Raw genomic sequence first — 19,230 nt, 5'->3', positions numbered from 1 at the left:
CCAATCTATCATTGATGGACATTTGGGTTGGTTCCAAGTCTTTGCTATTGTGAACAGTGCTACAATAAACATACATGTGCATGTGTCTTTATAACAGAATGATTTATAATCTTCTGGGTATGTATCCAGTAATAGGATTGCCAGGTCAAATGGTATTTCTAGTTCTAGATCCTTGAGGAATCACTACACTGTCTTCCACAATGGTTGAGCTAATTTACACTCCCACCAACAGTGTAAAAGCATTCCTATTTCTCCACATCTTCTCTAGCATCTGTTGTCTCCTGATTTTTTAATGTTCACCATTCTAACTGGCATGAGATGGTATCTCAATATGGTTTTGATTTGCATTTCTCTAATGGCCAGTGATGATGAACTTTTTTTCATATGTTTGTTGGCTGCATAAATGTCTTCTTTTGAGAAGTGTCGTTCATATACTTCACCCACTTTTTGACAGGATTGCTTTTTTCTTGTAAATGTGTTTAAGGTCTTTGTAGATTCTGGATATTAGCTCTTTGTCAGATGGGTAGATTGCAAATTTTTTTTTCCTATTCTATTGGTTGCTGGTTCACTCTAATGAATAGTTTATTTTGCTGTGCAGAAGCTCTTTAGTTTAATTAGATTCCTTTTGTCTATTTTGGCTTTTGTTGCCATTGCTTTTGGTGTTTTAGTCATGAAGTCCTTGCCTATGCCTATGTCCTGAATGGTATTGCCTAGGTTTTCTTCTAGGGTTTTTATACTGTTAGGTCTTATGTTTAAGTCTTTAATCCATCTGGAGTTAATTTTAGTGTAAGGTGTCAAGAAGGGGTCCAGTTTCAGCTTTCTGCACATGGCTAGTCAGTTTTCCCAACACCATTTATTAAACAGGGAATCCTTTCCCCATTGCTTGTTTTTGTCAGGTTTGTCAAAGATCAGATGGTCGTAGATGTGTGCCATTACTTCTGAGGCCTCTGTTCTGTTCCATTGATCTATATCTCTGTTTTGGTACCAGTATCATGTGTTTTGATTACTGCAGCCTTGTAGTAAACTTTGAAGTCAGGTAGCGTGATGCCTCTAGTTTGGGTTTTTTTGTTTGTTCATTTTTTTTGTTGTTGTTTTTTTTTTTTTTTTTTTTTTTTTTTTTTTTTGGCTTAGGATTGTCTTGGCTACGCAGGCTCTCTTTTGGTTCCATATGAAATTTTAAGGTGTTTTTTTCCAATTCTGTGAAAAAGTCAATGGTAGCTTGATGGGGATAGCATTGAATTTATAAATTACTTTGGGCAATGTGGTCATTTTCTCGATACTCATTTTTCCTGACCATGAGCATGGAATGTTTTTCTATCTGTTTGTGTCCTCTCTTATTTCCTTGAGCAGAGATTTTTTCTTCTCCTTGAAGAGGTCATTCATATTCCTTGTTAGTTGTATTCCTATTTTATTCTCTTTGTAGCAGTTGTGAATGGGAATTTGCTCATGATTTGGCTGTTTGTATGTTATTGCTGTATAGGCATGCTTGTGATTTCTGCACATGGATTTTGTATCCTGAGACTTTGCTGAATTTGCTTATCAGCTTAAGGAGATTTGGGGCTGAGATGATGGGGTCTTCTAAATATACAATTATGTCATCTGCAATGATAGAGACAATTTGACTTTTTCTTTTCCTAATTGAATACACTTTATTTCTTTTTCTTGCCTGATTGTCCTGGCAAGAACTTTCAATATTATGTTGAATAGGAGTGGGGAGAGAGGGCATCCTTGTCTTGTGCCGGTTTTCAAAGGGAATGCTTCTAGTTTTTGCCCATTTAGTATGATATTAGCTGTAGGTTTGTCATAAATAGCTCTTATTATTTTGAGGTACATTCCATCAATGCCTAGTTTATTGAGAGTTTAGCATAGAGGGCTGGCTGTTTAATCTTGTCAAAGGCCTTCTCTGCATCTCTTGAGATAATCATGTGGTTTTTGTCTTTGGTTCTGTTTGTGTGATGGATCACATTTATTGATTTGTGTGTGTTGAACCAGCCTTGCATCCCAGGGATGAAGCCAATTTGATTGTGATGGATAAGCTTTTTGATGTGCTGTTGGATTTGATTTACCAGTATTTTATTGATTTTTGCGTCAATGTTCATCCTGGATATTGGCCTGAAATTTTCATTTTTACCTGTGTGTCTGCCAGGTTTGGAATAAGGTTGATGTTGGTCTCATAAAATGAGTTAGGGAAGATTTCCTCTTTTTCCGTTGTTTGGAATAGTTTCAGAAGGAATGGTACCAGCTCCTCTTTGTATCCCTGTTAGAATTTGGATACGAACCTGTCTGGTCCTGGACTTGTTTTGGTTGGTAGGCTATTAATTGCTGCCTCAATTTAAGACCTTGTTATTAGTCTATTCAGGCCTTCAACTTCTTCCTGGTTTAGTCTTGGGAGGGTGTAAATGTCCAGGAATTTATCCATTTCTTCTAGATTTACTGGTTTATTTGCATAGAGGTGTTTATAGTTTTCTCTGATGGTAGTTTGTATTTCTATGGAATTGGTGGTGATATCTCCTTTATCATTTTTTATTGCATCTATTTGATTCTTCTCCTTTTTCTTCTTTATTAGTCTGGCTAGTGGTCTGTTTTGTTGATCTTTTCAAAAAACCGGCTCCTGGATTAATTGATTTTTTTGAAGGTTTTTTCTTGTCTCTATCACCTTTACTTTTGCTCTGATCTTAGTTATTTCTTGTCTTTTACTAGCTTTTGAATTTGTTTGATCGTGCTCCTCTAGTTCTTTTAATCATGACATTAGGGTGTTGATTTTAGATCTTTCCTCATTTCTCTTGTAGGCATTTAGTGCTATAAATTTTGCTCTAGACACTGCTTTCAGTGTGTCCCAGGGATTCTGGTACGTTGTGTCTTTGTTCTCATTGTTTTTAAAGAACATCTTTATTTCTGCCTTCATTTAGTTATTTATCCAGCAGTCATTCAGGAGTAGGTTGTTCACTTTCCACGTAGTCATGCAGTTTTGAGTGAGTGTCTTAATCCTGAGTTCTAATTTGATTGCACTGTGGTCTGAGAGACTGTTTGTTATGATTTTCATTCTTTTGCATTTGCTGAGGAGTGTTTTACTTCCAATTACGTGGACAATTTTAGAATAAGTGTGATGTGGTGCTGAGAAGAATGTATATTCTGTGGATTTGGTGTGGAGAGTTCTGTAGATGTCTATTAGATCTGCTTGGTCCAGATCTGAGTTCAAGTCCTGGATATCCTTGTTAATTTTCTGTCTCATTGATCTAATATTGAAAGTGGGGTGTTAAAATCTCCCACTATTATTGTGTGGGAGTCTAAGTCACTTTGTAGGTCATTAAGAACTTGCTTTATGTATCTGGGTGCTCTTGCATTGGGTGCATGTATATTCAGGATCATTAGCTCTTCTTGTTGCATTGATCCCTTTACCATTATGTAATGCTTTTCTTTGTCTCTTTTGATCTTTGTTGGTTTAAAGTCTGTTTTATCAGAGCCTAGGATTGCAACCCTGGCGTGTGTGTGTGTGTGTGTGTGTGTGTGTGTGTGTGTTTTCCATTCGCTTGGTAAATCTTCCTCCATCCCTTTATTTTGAGCCTATGTGTGTCTTTGCATCTGAGATGGGTCTTGACTCTATCCAATTTGCCAGTCTGTGTCTTTTAATTGGGGCATTTAGCCAATTTACATTTAAGGTTAATATTGTTATGTGTGAATTTGGTCCTGCCATTTTTGATGCTAACTGTTTTGTCCGTTAGTTGTTGCATTTTCTTCATAGCATCAATGGTCTTTACAATTTGGTATGTTTTTGCAGTGCCTGGTACTGGTTGTTCCTTTCCATGTTTAGTGCTTCCTTCAGGAGCTCTTATAAGGCAAGCCTGGTGGTGACAAAATCTCTCAGCAGTTGTTTGTCTGTAAAAGATTTTTATTTCTCCTTCCCTTATGAAGCTTAGTTTGGCTGGATATGAAATTATGGGTTGAAAATTCTTTAGGGATGTTGAATATTGGCCCCCACTCTCTTCTGGCTTGTAGGGTTTCTGCAGAGAGATCTGCTGTTAGTCTGATGGGTTTCCCTTTGTGGATAGCTCGACATTTCTCTCTGGCTGCCCTTAACATTTTTTGTTTCATTTCAGCACTGGTGAATCTGACAATTATGTGTCTTGGGGTTGCTCTTCTCAAGGAGTATCTTTGTGGTGTTCTCTGTATTTTCTGAATTTGAATGTTGGCCTGCCTTGCTCAGTTGGGGAAGTTCTCCTGGATAATATCCTGAAGAGTGTTTTCCAACTTGGTTTCATTCTCCCCGTCACTTTCAGGTACACTGATCAAACATAGATTTGGTCTTTACACATAATTCCATATTTCTTGGAGGCTTTGTTCATATCTTTTCACTCTTTTTTCTATATTCTTGCCTTCTTGCTTCATTTCATTGAGTTGATCTTTAATCTCTGATTTCCTTTCTTCCACTTGATTGAGTCAGCTATTGAAACTTGTGTATATTTCACGAAGTTCTCATGCTGTGTTTTTCAGCTCCATCAGGTCATTTATGTTCTTCTGTATGCTGGTTATTCTAGTTAGTATTTCATCTAACTTTTTTTCAAGGTTCTTAACTTCCTTGCATTGGGTTAGAACATGCTACTTTAGCTTGGAGAATTTTATTATCCACCTTTTGAAGCCTGCTTCTATCAATTTGTCAAACTAATACTCCATCTAGTTTTATTCCCTTGCTGGTGAGGAGTTGTGATCCCTTGGAGGATACGAAGTATTCTGGTTTTTGGAGTTTTCAGCCTTTTTGCACTGGTTTCTTCCCAACTTCATGGGTTTATCTACCTTTGGTCTTTGAAGTTGATGACCTTTGTTTTGGGTCTCTGAGTGGACGTCTTTTCTGTTGATGTTGAAACTATTTCTGTTTGTTAGTTTTCCTTCTAACAGTCAGGCCCGTCTGCTGGAGTTTGCTGGAGGTCGCTGGAGGTCCACTTCAGACCTACCTTGCTTGGAATAACCAACAGGGGCTGCAGAACAGCAAAAATTGTTGCCTGTTTCTTGCTCTGGTAGCTTCCTCCCAGAAGGGCACCTGCCAGATGCCAGCCAGAACTCTCCCGTATGAGGTGTCTGTCAGCTCCTGCTAGGAAGTGTCTCCCAGTCAGGATACATGGGGGTCAGGGAGCCACTTGAGGAGGCAGTCTGTCCCTTATCAGAGCTCAAATGCTGTGCTGGGAGATCTGCTGCTCCCTTCAGAGCTTCTAGGCAGGGATGCTTAAGTCTGCTAAAGCTGTATCCACAACCGCCCCTTTTTCCAGGTGCTCTGTCCCAGGAAGGTGGGGGCTTTATTTGTAAGTTCCTGATGGTCTGCTGCCTTTTTTCAGAGATGCCCTGCCCAGCGAGGAGGGTGTCTGGTGACATAGTCTGCCTGCAGAGGCCTTGCTGAGCTGCTGTGGACTCCGCCCAGTTCCTGTGTAAACTTGTGACTTGGTTTACACAGGCAAGGTTAAAATTGCCTACCCGAGCTTCAGCAATGGTGGACACCTCTCCCCACAACCAAGCTTGAATGTTCCAGATTGAGCTCAGACTGCCGTACTGATTGTGAGAATTTCAAGCCAGTGGATCTTAGCTTGCTGATCTTCATGGGGGTGGGACCCACCAAGTCAGACCACTTGGCTCCCTGGCTTCAGCCCCCTTTTTCAGGGGAGTGAGTGATTCTGTCTCACTGACATTCCAGGCACCACTGGGGTAGGGAAAAAAACTGCTGCAGTTAGCTTGGTGCCTTCCCAAAGAGCCACCCAGTTTTGTGCTGGAAACCCAGGACACTGGTGTTATAAGCACTGGAGGGAATCTCTTGGTCTTCAGGTTGTGAAGACCATGGGAAAAGTGCAGCATCTGAGCTAGAGTGTTGGGAACAGTCTCTAATGGCTTCCTTTAGCTAGAAGGGAGAGTTCCCTGGCCCCTTACACTTCCTGGGTGAGGTGATGCCCCACCCTGCTTTGACTTGCCCTCCTTGGCCTGCACCCACTGTCTGACCAGTCCCAATGAGGTGAACCAGGTACCTCAGTTGGAAATGTGGAGATTACCTGCCTTTTGTGTCACTCTCACTGGGAGCTGTGCACTTGAGCTGTTCTTATTCGGCCATCTTGCCAGCAGTCTTACCCCCAATTTTTATACTAGCAATACTGCATTTCTCTGGTTCTTCACATTCTTTTGTTTCCGTTATCTTATTTTACCCTTAAAACAGTTATCTCCCTCAGCTTCAGGTTCCTTACTTCTTCAGATTGTTTGCAAGATGTGTTATTTGTCTGGTACATGGTTAAATACTAAATATGTTACTGTTACATCAAGAATTTGAGGCTCAAATAGTTAAATGATTGGCTCGAGGTCATATTGCTCAGAAAGGTAAGTTAGTGGCAGATTTAGACATAAAGTCTAGATTCTCTTTACTGCACTAGAGTACAGTGAGGTACTGTCTTCTACATTACTTGATGTGCAACATCTTTAATTTCCTTGAGAGACTTACCCAAAAGCAGGCTTTGGGATGATTCTATCACAGCTGATTATCAAATTTGAGCAAAATCTACCTCCTGGATAAAACCAAAATGCAAATATAAATAATATTTTTTATAGCTTGCATTGCTTTCTAATCTCCGTCTTTTACGCTTGAGACTTTTCAGCAGAGAATCTGAATGGGTAGCCTCTTGCCCTTGTGAAGTTTTGTGGAGATGCGCCCTTATTTTAATTGCTTTTTAAAATATTGCTTTTGAGGTCAATTTGGGGTTTTGGACCCTAGAATTAAGGTACCAGGCGTCTGAAGTTAGGACTGGAACGGAAAGATAATGACTGTGCTTATGTAGACACTGACAATCACACCCATGTGTCTGTGGTTTTTTTCAGAGTTCTGCTGAGGAAGAATCTGAAGCCATAAAATGTAAACTAGAGATGAAAGTATTAAGTGAAACCATTTTAGCAGGTATTCTAAATTACATTTTAAGCATTTAACTTTATTGAGATTTTCTTCTTACAAAAGAAATACAGGATCATTGTTAAGAAAATTCAGACATTGCAAAAATATATTTAAAGTGAAAATTCTTCATAATCCTTTTCTGAGATAACAGGGTTAACAGATTTCTTTGCTCAATCTATCCTTCTCTTAATTTCTAATAAAACCATGGGATTATATTATACAAATGTTTGTATTGAGAATTACTTTTTTCCCCACCTAACAGTATGTTACATACATAGAACACAATATGTATTTCATATAATGAATATTAATTATTCTAAGAATTCATTGGTAACCTCACTTTTTAAAGTAGTTGTATAATTCCATCCAGTAATAGAACATTATATAAGTCCTTATTCATAGACAGTAAGTTTTTTTCTAATTTTTTATTATTACAATGTTGTAATGAACTTTCACAAGTACACATCCACAATTGAAAATCTCTCAACACTTCTGGATATTTACAAGTGTTTGCATTCAGTCTTGTCCTGGCAAATAGCAGTTAGATATAGTTTAGAAATGTCCAGGGCTTTCCTCCTTCACTTTTTCTTTCTTCCTCCTCTTCTTTTGTTTTTTTTTTTTTTAATTAAGATGAGGTCTTGCTCTGTTGTTCAGGCTGGAGTGTAGTGGTACAGATTATGACTCACTGTAGCCTCAATAGCCCAGGCTCCAATAATTCTCCCACCTCAGCCTCCTGAGTAGCTGGGACCATAGGCATGCACCACCAGCCTGACTAATTTTTAAATTATGTATAGAGATGGAGTCTTGCTATGTTGCCCAGGCTAGTCTTAAACTCCTAGGCTCAAGCGATCCCCCACCTCAGCTTTCCAAAGTACTGGAATTGCAGGCATGAACCACCACCCTCCAGCCTGTTTTCATTTTAATAATAACACTTCCTTATTGTATGCATGGGTTAGTAGATGAAATGAAAATAGTCCTCCCCTACACTCCACCAAAACACATGCTTTATTTCCACTTCCAAGGTCAGCTCTACGAATCATTTGAGTTAACCACTTTTTGATAATTTTTAGTAGCTACTTGAATAGACACTTCCTTTACCAGTATTAGAATTTTTAAATTTCTTTCCTAAGAACATACAAAACTGTCATAATCTATTTGGAAACTGTTCATCTGATTAATTTTAGCACAGTTGTTGCTGGTAGAGAATTCGTCTGAAAAGCCGGAATTCTTTGAAGACGACATGGTGGATTTATGCCAGTTCACAACTCTGGGTGGAATATACCACTTGGATATTTTGGAGCTTCCTCCACAGTGTAAACGAGTGAAGGGATGGATGATTGTGGAAGTAGGTTGATTCTTGAATCAAAACTTATAAGTAAAATAATTGCTCACAGTTTTACTTTATTTCATATTATCTAGCATCTAATGAGCTTTACCCTACTAAACAAGCAAAAAGGAAAAAATGTAATTTTAAATTGTCTCAAATGTATTGGTATTGAAAATTTGAATCAGATACTAAAATAATCTAAAATAATATGAAGTTTATACTAGAATTTATATATGTTAACTTTATTGTAAATTTACATCATTATGTTTTCTTAGTGCCAGTTCAGCCTTAATAGTCTTGATAGATGAGAGGTTGGCAAACATTTTCTGTAACAAGCCAGATGGTAAATATTTTCAGCTTCAAGATCCCTACCAGTTCTGTTGAAGTTACTCAACTCTGCCATTGCATCGCTAAAACTGCTGTGTGTAAACGAATGGGCACAGCTATGTTCCAATAAACCTTTATTTACAAAAATCGGTGGTCGGTGGGATTTCCCAGGGACCATAGCTTGTGGACTCTAGTCTAAATCAGTGGTTGTCAATATGTGTTCCCTCAAGCAGAGGCATCAGCATCCTCTGACATCATCTGGGAATTTGCTAGAAATGCAAATTAATGAGCCCCACCTCAAACTGACTAAATCAGAAACCCAGAGGTAAGGCTTTAACAGTCTGTGTTTTGGTAAAACACACCCTAAAGTTTGAAAATCACTAGTCTAAATTCTTAATATACAAAATGGGGTCCTAAATCAATAGCATATCACCAGCAACATTAGTGTCAGCTGGGAACATGCAAGAAATGCATCATTTTGGGCTGCACTTCAGAGCTACTGAATCTGCAGTTGAACAAGATCCCCAGGTGATTCATATGCACATTGAAGTTTGAAAATCACCAGTCCACGTGATGCCAATGCTGCTGATGCACTGACCACACTTTGAGTGGTAAAGTTACTGATGATAACAGTTGTTAGTTGAAAGGAGTTTCTCACCACTGTTTATAAGTAGTAACACTGGTGCTGTTATTGACTTGGTTTATTTTTAACTTAACCTCATGGTGGCTTGCTTCCTGTAAAATGCTACCACATATATCCAGTTAATTTGTTATAGGCTGCTCCTTCCTTCCTCTCTTTCTTTCTCCCACCCTTCCTGTCTGTCTCTTTTCTTCTCACCATCTCTCACTGTCTCCCCTTACACAACATGTACACAGATTACTGGGTACTTGTCATTTGCAGTCAAATCCATTAAGGACCTTGGTTCATTCTTGTATTTGAGAACTGTTTTCCAACCTTCCCCCCACCACCCCCGTTATTGCCCTAATCACCTCCCACTCCAGTAAAATTTTAATGTACTCTATCCATTGGAAGGTCCTAGCCTGAGCTGGGCTTTTCAAGAATTCATCTAAAGATCTGTTGTTCTTGACTTTTATCACAATGTCCTGAGATCACTTCATACTCTCCTCTTGAACCTAAAGCATCCTCCTTCACAGCCATTTTTCTCTCCTGCAACAAAGAGGCTTTCCTCATTTTCAAGGCTTTTTCAGTAACTTTTCCTCTAGAATCTTGCCCGATCTAATTTTTCCCTCTATTTTCTAATATTTTTAAATTTTCCTTTCTTCCCTAGATCCTTCTCTGCTGCATTTGGATAATGTACAAATCTTTCTTATCCCAGAAAAATCTGCTGTCTGCTTAATTCACTTTCATCTTCATTTCCATACTTCTCAGTAGGTTGTCTATGTTTCTTTCTTTACTTACACACCCTTAGCATGGTATTAGAGCATGTGATTTAGGGTCCCATAGACCAGTTTTTGAATTCTGGTGCCCTTTTGAAGTATTTTGCAATCTTTCTCAAGTTACTTGATTTTTCTAAGTCTTAGTTATCATCTCTGTTAAATGTAGGCATTTAGGATTGCTTGGAGGAATAAAATGATAAGGAAGCCAGCCCCAGCACACAATCTGGCCCATAGGAAATTCTGTACATTCATATTTAGTAACTGTTTTCCTCAATCATTTATCTTTTAAATTTTGTTGTGACATTTTGTTAATCTGTATATGAATGGGATCAAACTGCAGTGCTTATTAAAAATAACTATATAGCTTATTCAGTACTATTTACATTTTTCACTGTTACCAATCAACTAACTTGATATTGTTTTGATCATTTTAAAAAGATATGCAAAGAAGGTTTACAGAAATATACTTATCCTCCGGAAACTACAGAAGACTTGGAGACAGAAAATGCTTTCCCACCTATAGAGGTCACACTTGAGGTTCATGAGAATGTAATCTTTTTTGAGGATCCTGTGGTTGCCAGGTGGGATGCTGAAGGTACAGCTTTTATAATTATGTAATCAAAAAAGGGGTAATAAAACCCTTAAATTGAAACAGAATGTGTAGTGTATTAACTGAGCTTCTTATCTTACATATTTCTATGCAAATTCTAGGGTCTCATTTTGTTTCTTCTTGATAGAAATGAATAGCGATTGGAGTTTAAAATTTGCTGAGTGTTGTAACTATTCCTAAAGTATCTTCCATTGTCTATGAACTATTACTTTATGATTGTATCATTATGTTTATTAAAAATGAGTGAAAGCCTGGGCACGCTCATGCCTGTAAATCCCAGCAGTCTGGGAGGCTGAGGCGGGTAGATCATCAGAGCTCAGGAGTTCAAGATCAGCCTGGGCAACATGATGAAACCCTGTCTCTCTACTAAAAAATTTAAAAAATTAGTTGGGCATGGTGGTGCCTGCCTATAATCGCAGCTACTTGGGAGTCTGAGGCATAAGAATTGCTTGAACCTGGGAGGCGGAGGTTGTCACGAACTGACATGGCACCACTGCACTCCATCCGGGGTGACAGAGTAAGACTCTGTCTATCTCAAAAAAAAAAAAAAAAAAAAAAAAAAAAAACCAGACCAGGTACGGTGGCTCATGCCTGCAATCCTAGCACTTTGGGAGGCCAAGGCTGGTGGATCACCCAAGGTCAGGAGTTTGAGATTAGCCTGGCCAACATGGTGAAACTTCATCTCTACTAAAAATAGGAAACTAGCGGGGTGTGGTGGTGCACACCTGTAATCCCTGCTACTTGGCAGGCTGAGGTAGGACAATAGATTGATCCCAGGAGGCAGAGGTTGCAGTGAGCCAAGATGGCACCAACTGCACTCTACTCTGGGCCACAGAGCAAGACTCTGTCTCAAAACAAAACAAAACAGGCAAAAATTAGTGAAAATATCAAAATAAGGCCGGGCTGTGGCTCATGCCTGCGATCCTAGCACTTTAGGGGGCCTAGGCAAGTGGATCACCTGAGGTCAAGAGTTCGAGACCAGCCTGGCCAGCATAGCAAAACCCCATCTCTACCAAAAAACAAAAATTAATGAGGTGTAGTGGCACATGCCTGTCGTCCCAGCTACTTGGGAGACTGAGGCAGGAGAATTGCTTGAATCCAGGAGGTGGAGGTTGCAGTGAGCTGAGATTGTGCCACTGCACTGCAACAACAGGGCGAGACTCCCTCCATCTCAAAAAAAAAAAAAGAGAAAAAAAAAGAGAAAATATCAAAATAGCAAATCAAAAACATAAAAAGTCTACTCTTTTGAAATAACCGAATAGTTCAGATTTGGATGATTAATATTTGATTATTTCAATGTTAATCATTTATAAATTGCACACAAGTATTGAGGATGAGGAATGGGCAAATGGGAAACCTGAGAAAGAGGAAAACTAGCCACTGTATACATTTTTATAACATTTTATTTTTAAGCCATGGGACATTACTGGTTATTCAAAAATTAAAAATAAAATTAGAAGTATCTACAGCGATATAAGCTAATGATTTGTTAATCATTAACAAATACCTCCTTTGGAGTAGGCTTGCCGAATTTTGAAAGATCTTGGTCTTGTGAGTTAATGTATGCAGTTTTAAGGATCCTAGGTGAGAAGAGTAATGCCTTTGCTTTTAAGGTTGTTTTATATCCATCTATTGGTGAAGTGATTTATACTCTTGGTGATAGCTGAGAACAGGTAAGATCACTAAGGCACAGAGCTCTTACATAATCTACTTATTTAGTTACGGAAAATTTAGGAACAGAGAATTCAGGAATTTATACCAAGAAATTTAAATATTTGGCATTTTAAATTTTTTAATGAATGCCCTGGTGCTCTACATTTTTGTTTGTATAGACAGGCCTACAAGATGTATTATTTATATTCTAGAAATAGTCTATGTATTAAAAACAGTAAGCCAGTCACAATGGCTCATGCCTGTAATCCTAGCACTTTGGGAGGCTGAGGTGGGTAGATTACTTGAGCTCAGGAGTTCAAGACCAGCCTAGGCAACATCGAGAAACCCCATCGCCACAAAAAATACAGAAATTAGTCAGGTGTGGTGGCATGTGCCTGCAGTCCCAGCTATCCTAGAGGATGAGGGGAGAGCATCACTTGAGCCCAGGAAGTTGAGGTTGCAGTGAGCTGTGATCTTGTCCCAGCACTCCAGTGTGGGTGACAGAGTGAGACCCTTTCTCTAAAAATAAAATATAAGTTAAAAAACCCAGTAAATCCTAACATATTAAACTATAAGATACATCAAAATGAATAATTATATCTCTTTTGATATTGGTTCAGAGGTGTCACTTTAATGGTAATATTCCTAAATATTTGTCACGTTAAAAATCATTCACACGACCAGGTGCGGTAGCTCACATCTGTAATTCCAGCACTTTGGGAGCTGAGGAGTGCAGATCACCTGAGGTCAGGAGTTCAAGACCAGCCTAGCCAATATGGTGAAACCTCGTCTCTACTAAAAGCAAATTAGCTGGGTGTGATGTCAGGTACCTGTAATCCTAGCTACCCTGGAGGCTGAGGCAGGAAAATCACTTGAACTCAGGAGGTGGAGGTAGCAGTGAGCCAAGATCACACCATTGCACTCCAGTCTGGGTGACAAGAGTAAAACTCCATCTGGGGAGGAGAAAAAAACAAAACAATTCCCACAAAATTAAAATCAGACAAGGTAAATTATTCCACACAATTCAGGGAAATAAACTCATGCAAAATTTTACTCTGTAACTTCAGTAATTAGACAACAGTAATTTACCACTCTAGTAATTTTAAAAGTTTCCCGGACGTGGGAAACTTTTTGTCCAGAATTACAAGAAATTTGGAGAATTTATTTATAGGTAATAACTTTTTACCTTACAAATTAAAATGATTTGTTAATGTAGAGACAAAAAGAGAAATTAAAAATAAGTCTGTGAATGTAATTTATTATATGAAATTTAAGAGTAAAAACTAGGCCACAGAACCCTCCAGTTGAGAACAGGAAAGAGAGCTAAGTAGAAATGTAGAGTGGGTCTGGGAAGAAGATGGTTCATTTATTTGTCCTATAAAGATGACCCCCACACCACCCCCGCAAAAAGGAATACAGAGGTAAATGAGGCATAGTTTCTTCCTCTGGGAGTTTCAAAATTGTAGGAGAAGCAGACAGGAAAACACCATATTGTAATACATCATAGTGGGGTACTAGCATAGATGTAAAGGGCTCTCTAGAGCATGACAGGGATGGCTCAATCTTTAGTGTAAAGGAAGGCATCTCACGGGATGGAATATTGAACAAGGCTCTCAAAGACGAAGAGAACATTTGCATGCAAGACTCTGTGGACATGTTTTCAGTTATGTTAGGTATGCACCTAGAAGTAGAATTGCTGGGTTGAGTGCTGAGTTTATATTTAACTTTCAAAGAAACTGCCAAATTGTTTTTAAAAGTAGTTGTACCGTTTTACATGTCTGCCAGCAATATATGAGGTTTCTTGTTTGTTCACAACATTTGTTATTTATCTTCTTGATTATAGCCATTCTAGTGGTTATGAAGTAATATCCCACTGTGGTTTTAACGTATTTTCCTAATTACTAATAATATTGATCATCTTTTTAAGTACTTATTAGCCTTTCATCTATTCTTTGGTGAAATGTTTACTCGAATCATTTACCCACTTTTAAATTAGGTTGTGTTTCTTTATTAAGTTGTAAGAGGCACAAAAGGCCACATATAAGATTATTGGATCTGAGGGAAAAGTCTGAAAAGGGCACATCTTTAAAGACAGGAAGTACATTAATCGTTGCCTGGGGCCGGACATGGGAATGGAATTAACTGTAAATGAACATCAGGATCTTAATGTGGGGATAAAAATGTTCTAAAACCTGGATTGTGATGATGGCTGCACAACTGGGTAAATTTACTAAAGATAATTGAATTATATACATAAAACACATGAATTTTGAAGTCATTTTAAAGCAAAGATGAGGCCAGGTGTGGTGGTTCATGCCTGTAATCCCAGCACTTTGGGAATCCGAGTCAGGCAGATCACAAGGTCAGGAGTTCGAGACCAGCCTGGCCAAGGTGGTGAAACCCTGTCTCTACTAAAAATACAAAAATTAGCTGGGCACAGTAGCTGGCACTTGTAATCCCAGCTACATGGGAGGCTGAGGCAGGAGAATCACTTGAACCTGGAGGTGGAGGTTTCAGTGAGCTGAGATCGTGCCATTGCACTCTAGCCTGCGTGACAGAGCAAGACTTTGTCTCAAAAAAAAAAAAAAAGGTGAAGAAAATGTATCTGAAAGTTTATCAAAGAGTACTGTAGGAATAAAGAGTTGTATAGCAGAGGCCCAGAGGTATACATGCAGTGTTGTTAGAGAAAGAGAAAAGTTGGGTTGAAAACAGAAAAACTTTTTTCCTTGAGAAGTGGCAAGGAATGGAGCCAATAAAGTGAGTCAGAGCTTCATTCTGAAGGTCTTAGCATGCTGAGGAGGTGGGACTTGATCCTGTAGGCAGGGGAAATCTCTCAGCAAAGTTGGCCTTCTTTTGAGATCCTATTCTAAATATGAAAGATCAATTTACACATAAAGTAATTTTTTCGGTGATTCATCTTTTTATAGGAAAAAAATGAAACTAGTATCACTTTCTTCATTAATTATAAAGGTAAACATTGGAGAACTGATGGCATCAGCAATGTATTCTACAAACCAAAAGAAAGACTGGTAACATTCAGCCTGGAAGCCTTTGGCCCTCTTACCTTGATTCAAGATGCTCATCTTAACATGCCATACCAGTCATGGGAACTAAGACCACTTGATGTAAATAAAGTACTTTTAACTGTGACTACAGTATTTACTGAGATTCAAATACAAATTAAGGTGAGTATTATAGCTGTTATGTACTGTCATATCAAAGGTAAACCATTTTTGATGGATATACTAGTTTGTCAAAGCAATCAATGGCTGCTGATTTATATACTGAAATATAAATGTCTTATAATGACATTGAAAATGTACCTTGAGCTATATTTCCAAATGAAATATATAATAATTAAATAGGCAATAACATGTTAGTAGCAAAGCTCAAACTCAAACTTGTACCCTAAAGTTACAAAGGCTAGATCAAGTGATGAACCGACGAGTCTGGTTGCAGTATGAATTTTAGGGTTTTTTTTTTTTTTTTTTTTTTTTTTAGGCAGAGTCTTGCTCCATTGCCAGGTGCCAGGCTGAAGTGCAGTGGCGCGATCTCAGCTCACTGCAACCTCCACCTCCTGGGTTCAAGCAATTCTCCTGCCTCAGCCTCCTGAGTAGCTGGGATTACAGGTGTGCGCCAGCACACCCAGCTAATTTTTGTATTTTTAATAGAGACAGGGTTTCACCATGTTGGCCAGGATGGTCTTGATCTCTTGACCTCATGATCTGCCCACCTCGGCCTCCCAAAGTGCTGGGATTACAGGCGTGAGGCACTGCACCTAGATGAATTTTAGAGTTTTTGATCCATCCTAAAGGGGCTACCTGATTTTTATCATCCAGCCATTTGAAATCTCTTTTGAGGTTGGTTTCTCTTCGAATAATCCTCTATTGCTCATCAGTCAGAAATTACATAGCCTGGGCCAGGCATGATGGCTCACACCTGCAATCCCAGCACTTTGGGAGGCCAAGGTGGGTGGATCACCCGAGGTTAGGAGTTTGAGACCAGCCTGGCCAACATGGTGAAAGCCTGCATCTACTAAAAATTTAAAAATTAGCTGGGTGTGGTGGCACACGCTGGTAATCCCAGCTACACGGGAGGCTGAGGCAGGAGAATCACTTGAACCCAGGAGGCAGAGGTTATAGTGAGCTGAGATTGCACCACTGTACTCCAGCCTGGGCAACAGAGTAAAACTCTGTCTCAAAAAAAAAAAAGAATTTACCTAGGCTGAGATTTATAGAAACAAAAGTAGATTAGTGGTTACCTGGGATTGAGGGTAGATGGGGATTAACTATAAATGAGATAAGGGATCTTATTGGGAAGGATGAAAGGGATTTATGGTGAGAGATGTACCACTCTGTGAAGTTACTAAAAATCTTTGAATTATACATTTGAAATAGGTGAATTTTATGGTATGTAAAATATATCTTAAGTTGTTTTTAGAAAGAGAGATAGGTCGGAATTCCTCCTGAATACAGAAAGCCTAGAATATTATTAAACTTTGCTTTTAAAACTAGATGAGATGGGAGATGGAGAGCCTCCGAATCATCAGCGCTGCAAGTGCCCTTAAAATGCTTCTGGTCTTTCCTCCCATTTTGTATAGAGAAAAAGTAAGGCCCATAGAGGCTGGAAGGTTAAGTAACCTTTCTGAGATTGTGTAAGGGGATTGTACTGCTGGAGCCTCCTTTCGGGTTTCTCTGCACCATTCCAGCAGCCCTGACGACCCCAGTGCAAAAACGCTTCCTCTAGACTCATGGAAAAATACAAGCACCTTCACAGTGTTCACTTATGAATATGACAGTTGAAACACCCAAGACTGCTCAGTGTGCGTTTTCGGGTTAGTGGATCTGTGCTGTCTCATGCTATTGCATTAGACAGCTACCAGCCTTATGTAGCTACTGCATGTGACTCGTCCAAATTAGTACATGCTCTAACTGTAAAATAAACACAGATTTTGAGTACTTGGTATGAAGAATGTAAACTCGTTAATAATTTCTATACTGATTACATATTGAAATATTTTAGATATACTGGGTTAACTGAAATATATTAACATAAAAAGAAAATGAGATGTGAATTCTCTACACCTTCAAACCATCACTTTGCCAGACTTTGAAACTGCCTCATTATGTTAACTTTTACAGGTATGAAAAGAATGATTCCTAAAAGTTCAATCATAATTGTTATCTAATAACTATTTTAATTCATTGTGAACATACACATATTCTCATAACTTATAAAATAGGAAACTTGAGAGATACTTTGGTCCGTTTCCTTGATTGCTCTGATGAAGCCCAAAAAAGGTAAACTGCTTAAGGTAACATGGGGACTTTGTGTCAGAGCATCCAGATGAGGCCTAAGAATGCCCTGCATTCCTTCTAATATAGGGTGATAGATGACTTTTAAAAATGTATAAAGCATCTAAAGGCTGCACCTAGAATAAGACTGAATTAATGATTTTGAAAATTTACATAAAAGCTTCTTTTTTCTTATTTAAACTAGGAAAATCTCTGCATGTTATCTTCAATCAAACTAAGAGACAAGAAACACATCTCTATTTTGGAAGGGAAATGGATGACTCCTGTTCCTTTCATTATTGCTTTGAAAGAAGCTGGACTGAATATCTTTCCTACTAGATACTCTCATTTTTATGTTATTATAAACAATAAGGTAAGAATGAACCTTTCCAAATTTAATGCAGCAGACATTTAAAATGTTAGCAAATATTAAATGTTATGTAATTTAATATTATATAACTGTGTTTTATATATTCACTTATATACTATTATACTTAGAAATAGATGAAAAGACCAGAAATTCAGGGTTCTCTTAAGTTTAATAATTTTCCCTAAGCAAATAAGCCTGTAGTATGGGCTTCATATTGACAGATGGAACATATCCACAGGTGATCAGTTTAGTGAAAAGGTAGTTTAAGCAATTCTCATTCTGTCTACTTTTTTTCCATTACTGGATATTATATAAGATTTCTTTAAAATGTAAATAACTCTGCACTTTCCCAAACATGGTAAGTTAGGCAAAATTAAAAGTACAAGGTCCACTAATGTACAAAACTGACTTCCTTTAGTTTTTTGGCAGAGCCTCCATGTCTATGTACTGGAACTTCATGTTCCTCATAAGGCTTTAGTCCAGTAAGATCCTTCTGAGTTAAACTGTGAGCTTCCTGAGGATGGGGGTCATTTCTTAATCAACTTTCATTCTTCTAGCATGTAGCACAGTCCTAGAATATAGTAGATGCTTAGTAAACATTTGTGATATGCAAAGACACAAAGTAACTTCTAATCAGGAAAAGTGTATTTGTAGGCAGAAGAGTTCTATATTCAAGAAGATTAATGAATGTATCAGAAAATGACAATATAAGTAGGTATTTCTATAACATTTGGAAATAATAAGTGTATGTACCTATACGCATAGGAAAAAACCCTTGCTTTTAGTAACCCAAATTGCCTGTTACTCTTCAGTGTTGAATATAGTGTTCTGCTCATGCTTTCAGAATATTCTATGCAAGGAAATATTTTTTTCTGAACACCTACATGCTAGGCACTATTTTAGATGATTAGAATACATCAATGAATGAGACAAAGGTCCTTACCTTTGTTTTCCTTCAGAGTCGAAGGAAAAAGAATTTAAAAATAAATGATTAGTATGTTAAGGTGAAACGGCTATGGAGAAAAGAAAAGGTACATCAGGAATAGTGGGGTTGAGGCCGTATGACACCCATATTAAATAGGTGTCAGGGAGGGCAGCTCTGTGAGAGAGAGCACTTGAGCGAAACTCACAGATGGGGACTTTAGCCACGTGCGTATCTGGGGAAGCAGCTTCCAGGTAAACAACTGGAGCAAGAGCCCCGAGGGAGTGGCCTGGTGTGCTAGAGGATTGGAGGAACACCAGGGAAGCATGGGGCTGGAACTGAGAGAACAAAGGGAGAAGAAAAAGAGATCAGCAGTCAGGAGGAGGGATGCCAGAGGGCCTTGCAAGTCGTTAACT

The 19,230-nt window shown here is 38.5% G+C and overlaps 1 protein-coding gene across 1 annotated transcript in view; it reads left to right on the top strand.

Annotated features, from left to right (window-relative positions):
* The window catches only part of DNAI7 (dynein axonemal intermediate chain 7), an 87,232-nt gene that overhangs the window by 66,268 nt on the left and 1,734 nt on the right, over positions 1-19,230 (top strand). The window contains 5 exon segments of the mRNA XM_074402925.1: positions 6,844-6,919; positions 8,098-8,258; positions 10,404-10,560; positions 15,199-15,413; positions 17,728-17,895. Of these exon segments, the coding sequence (XP_074259026.1) occupies positions 6,844-6,919; positions 8,098-8,258; positions 10,404-10,560; positions 15,199-15,413; positions 17,728-17,895 (777 nt within the window).

Source organism: Saimiri boliviensis, chromosome 7 (assembly GCF_048565385.1).
Source record: "Saimiri boliviensis isolate mSaiBol1 chromosome 7, mSaiBol1.pri, whole genome shotgun sequence".
NCBI lineage: Eukaryota > Metazoa > Chordata > Mammalia > Primates > Cebidae > Saimiri > Saimiri boliviensis.
The sequence above is the reverse complement of the archived record's forward strand: the minus strand, read 5'-3'. Positions and strand labels throughout refer to the sequence as shown.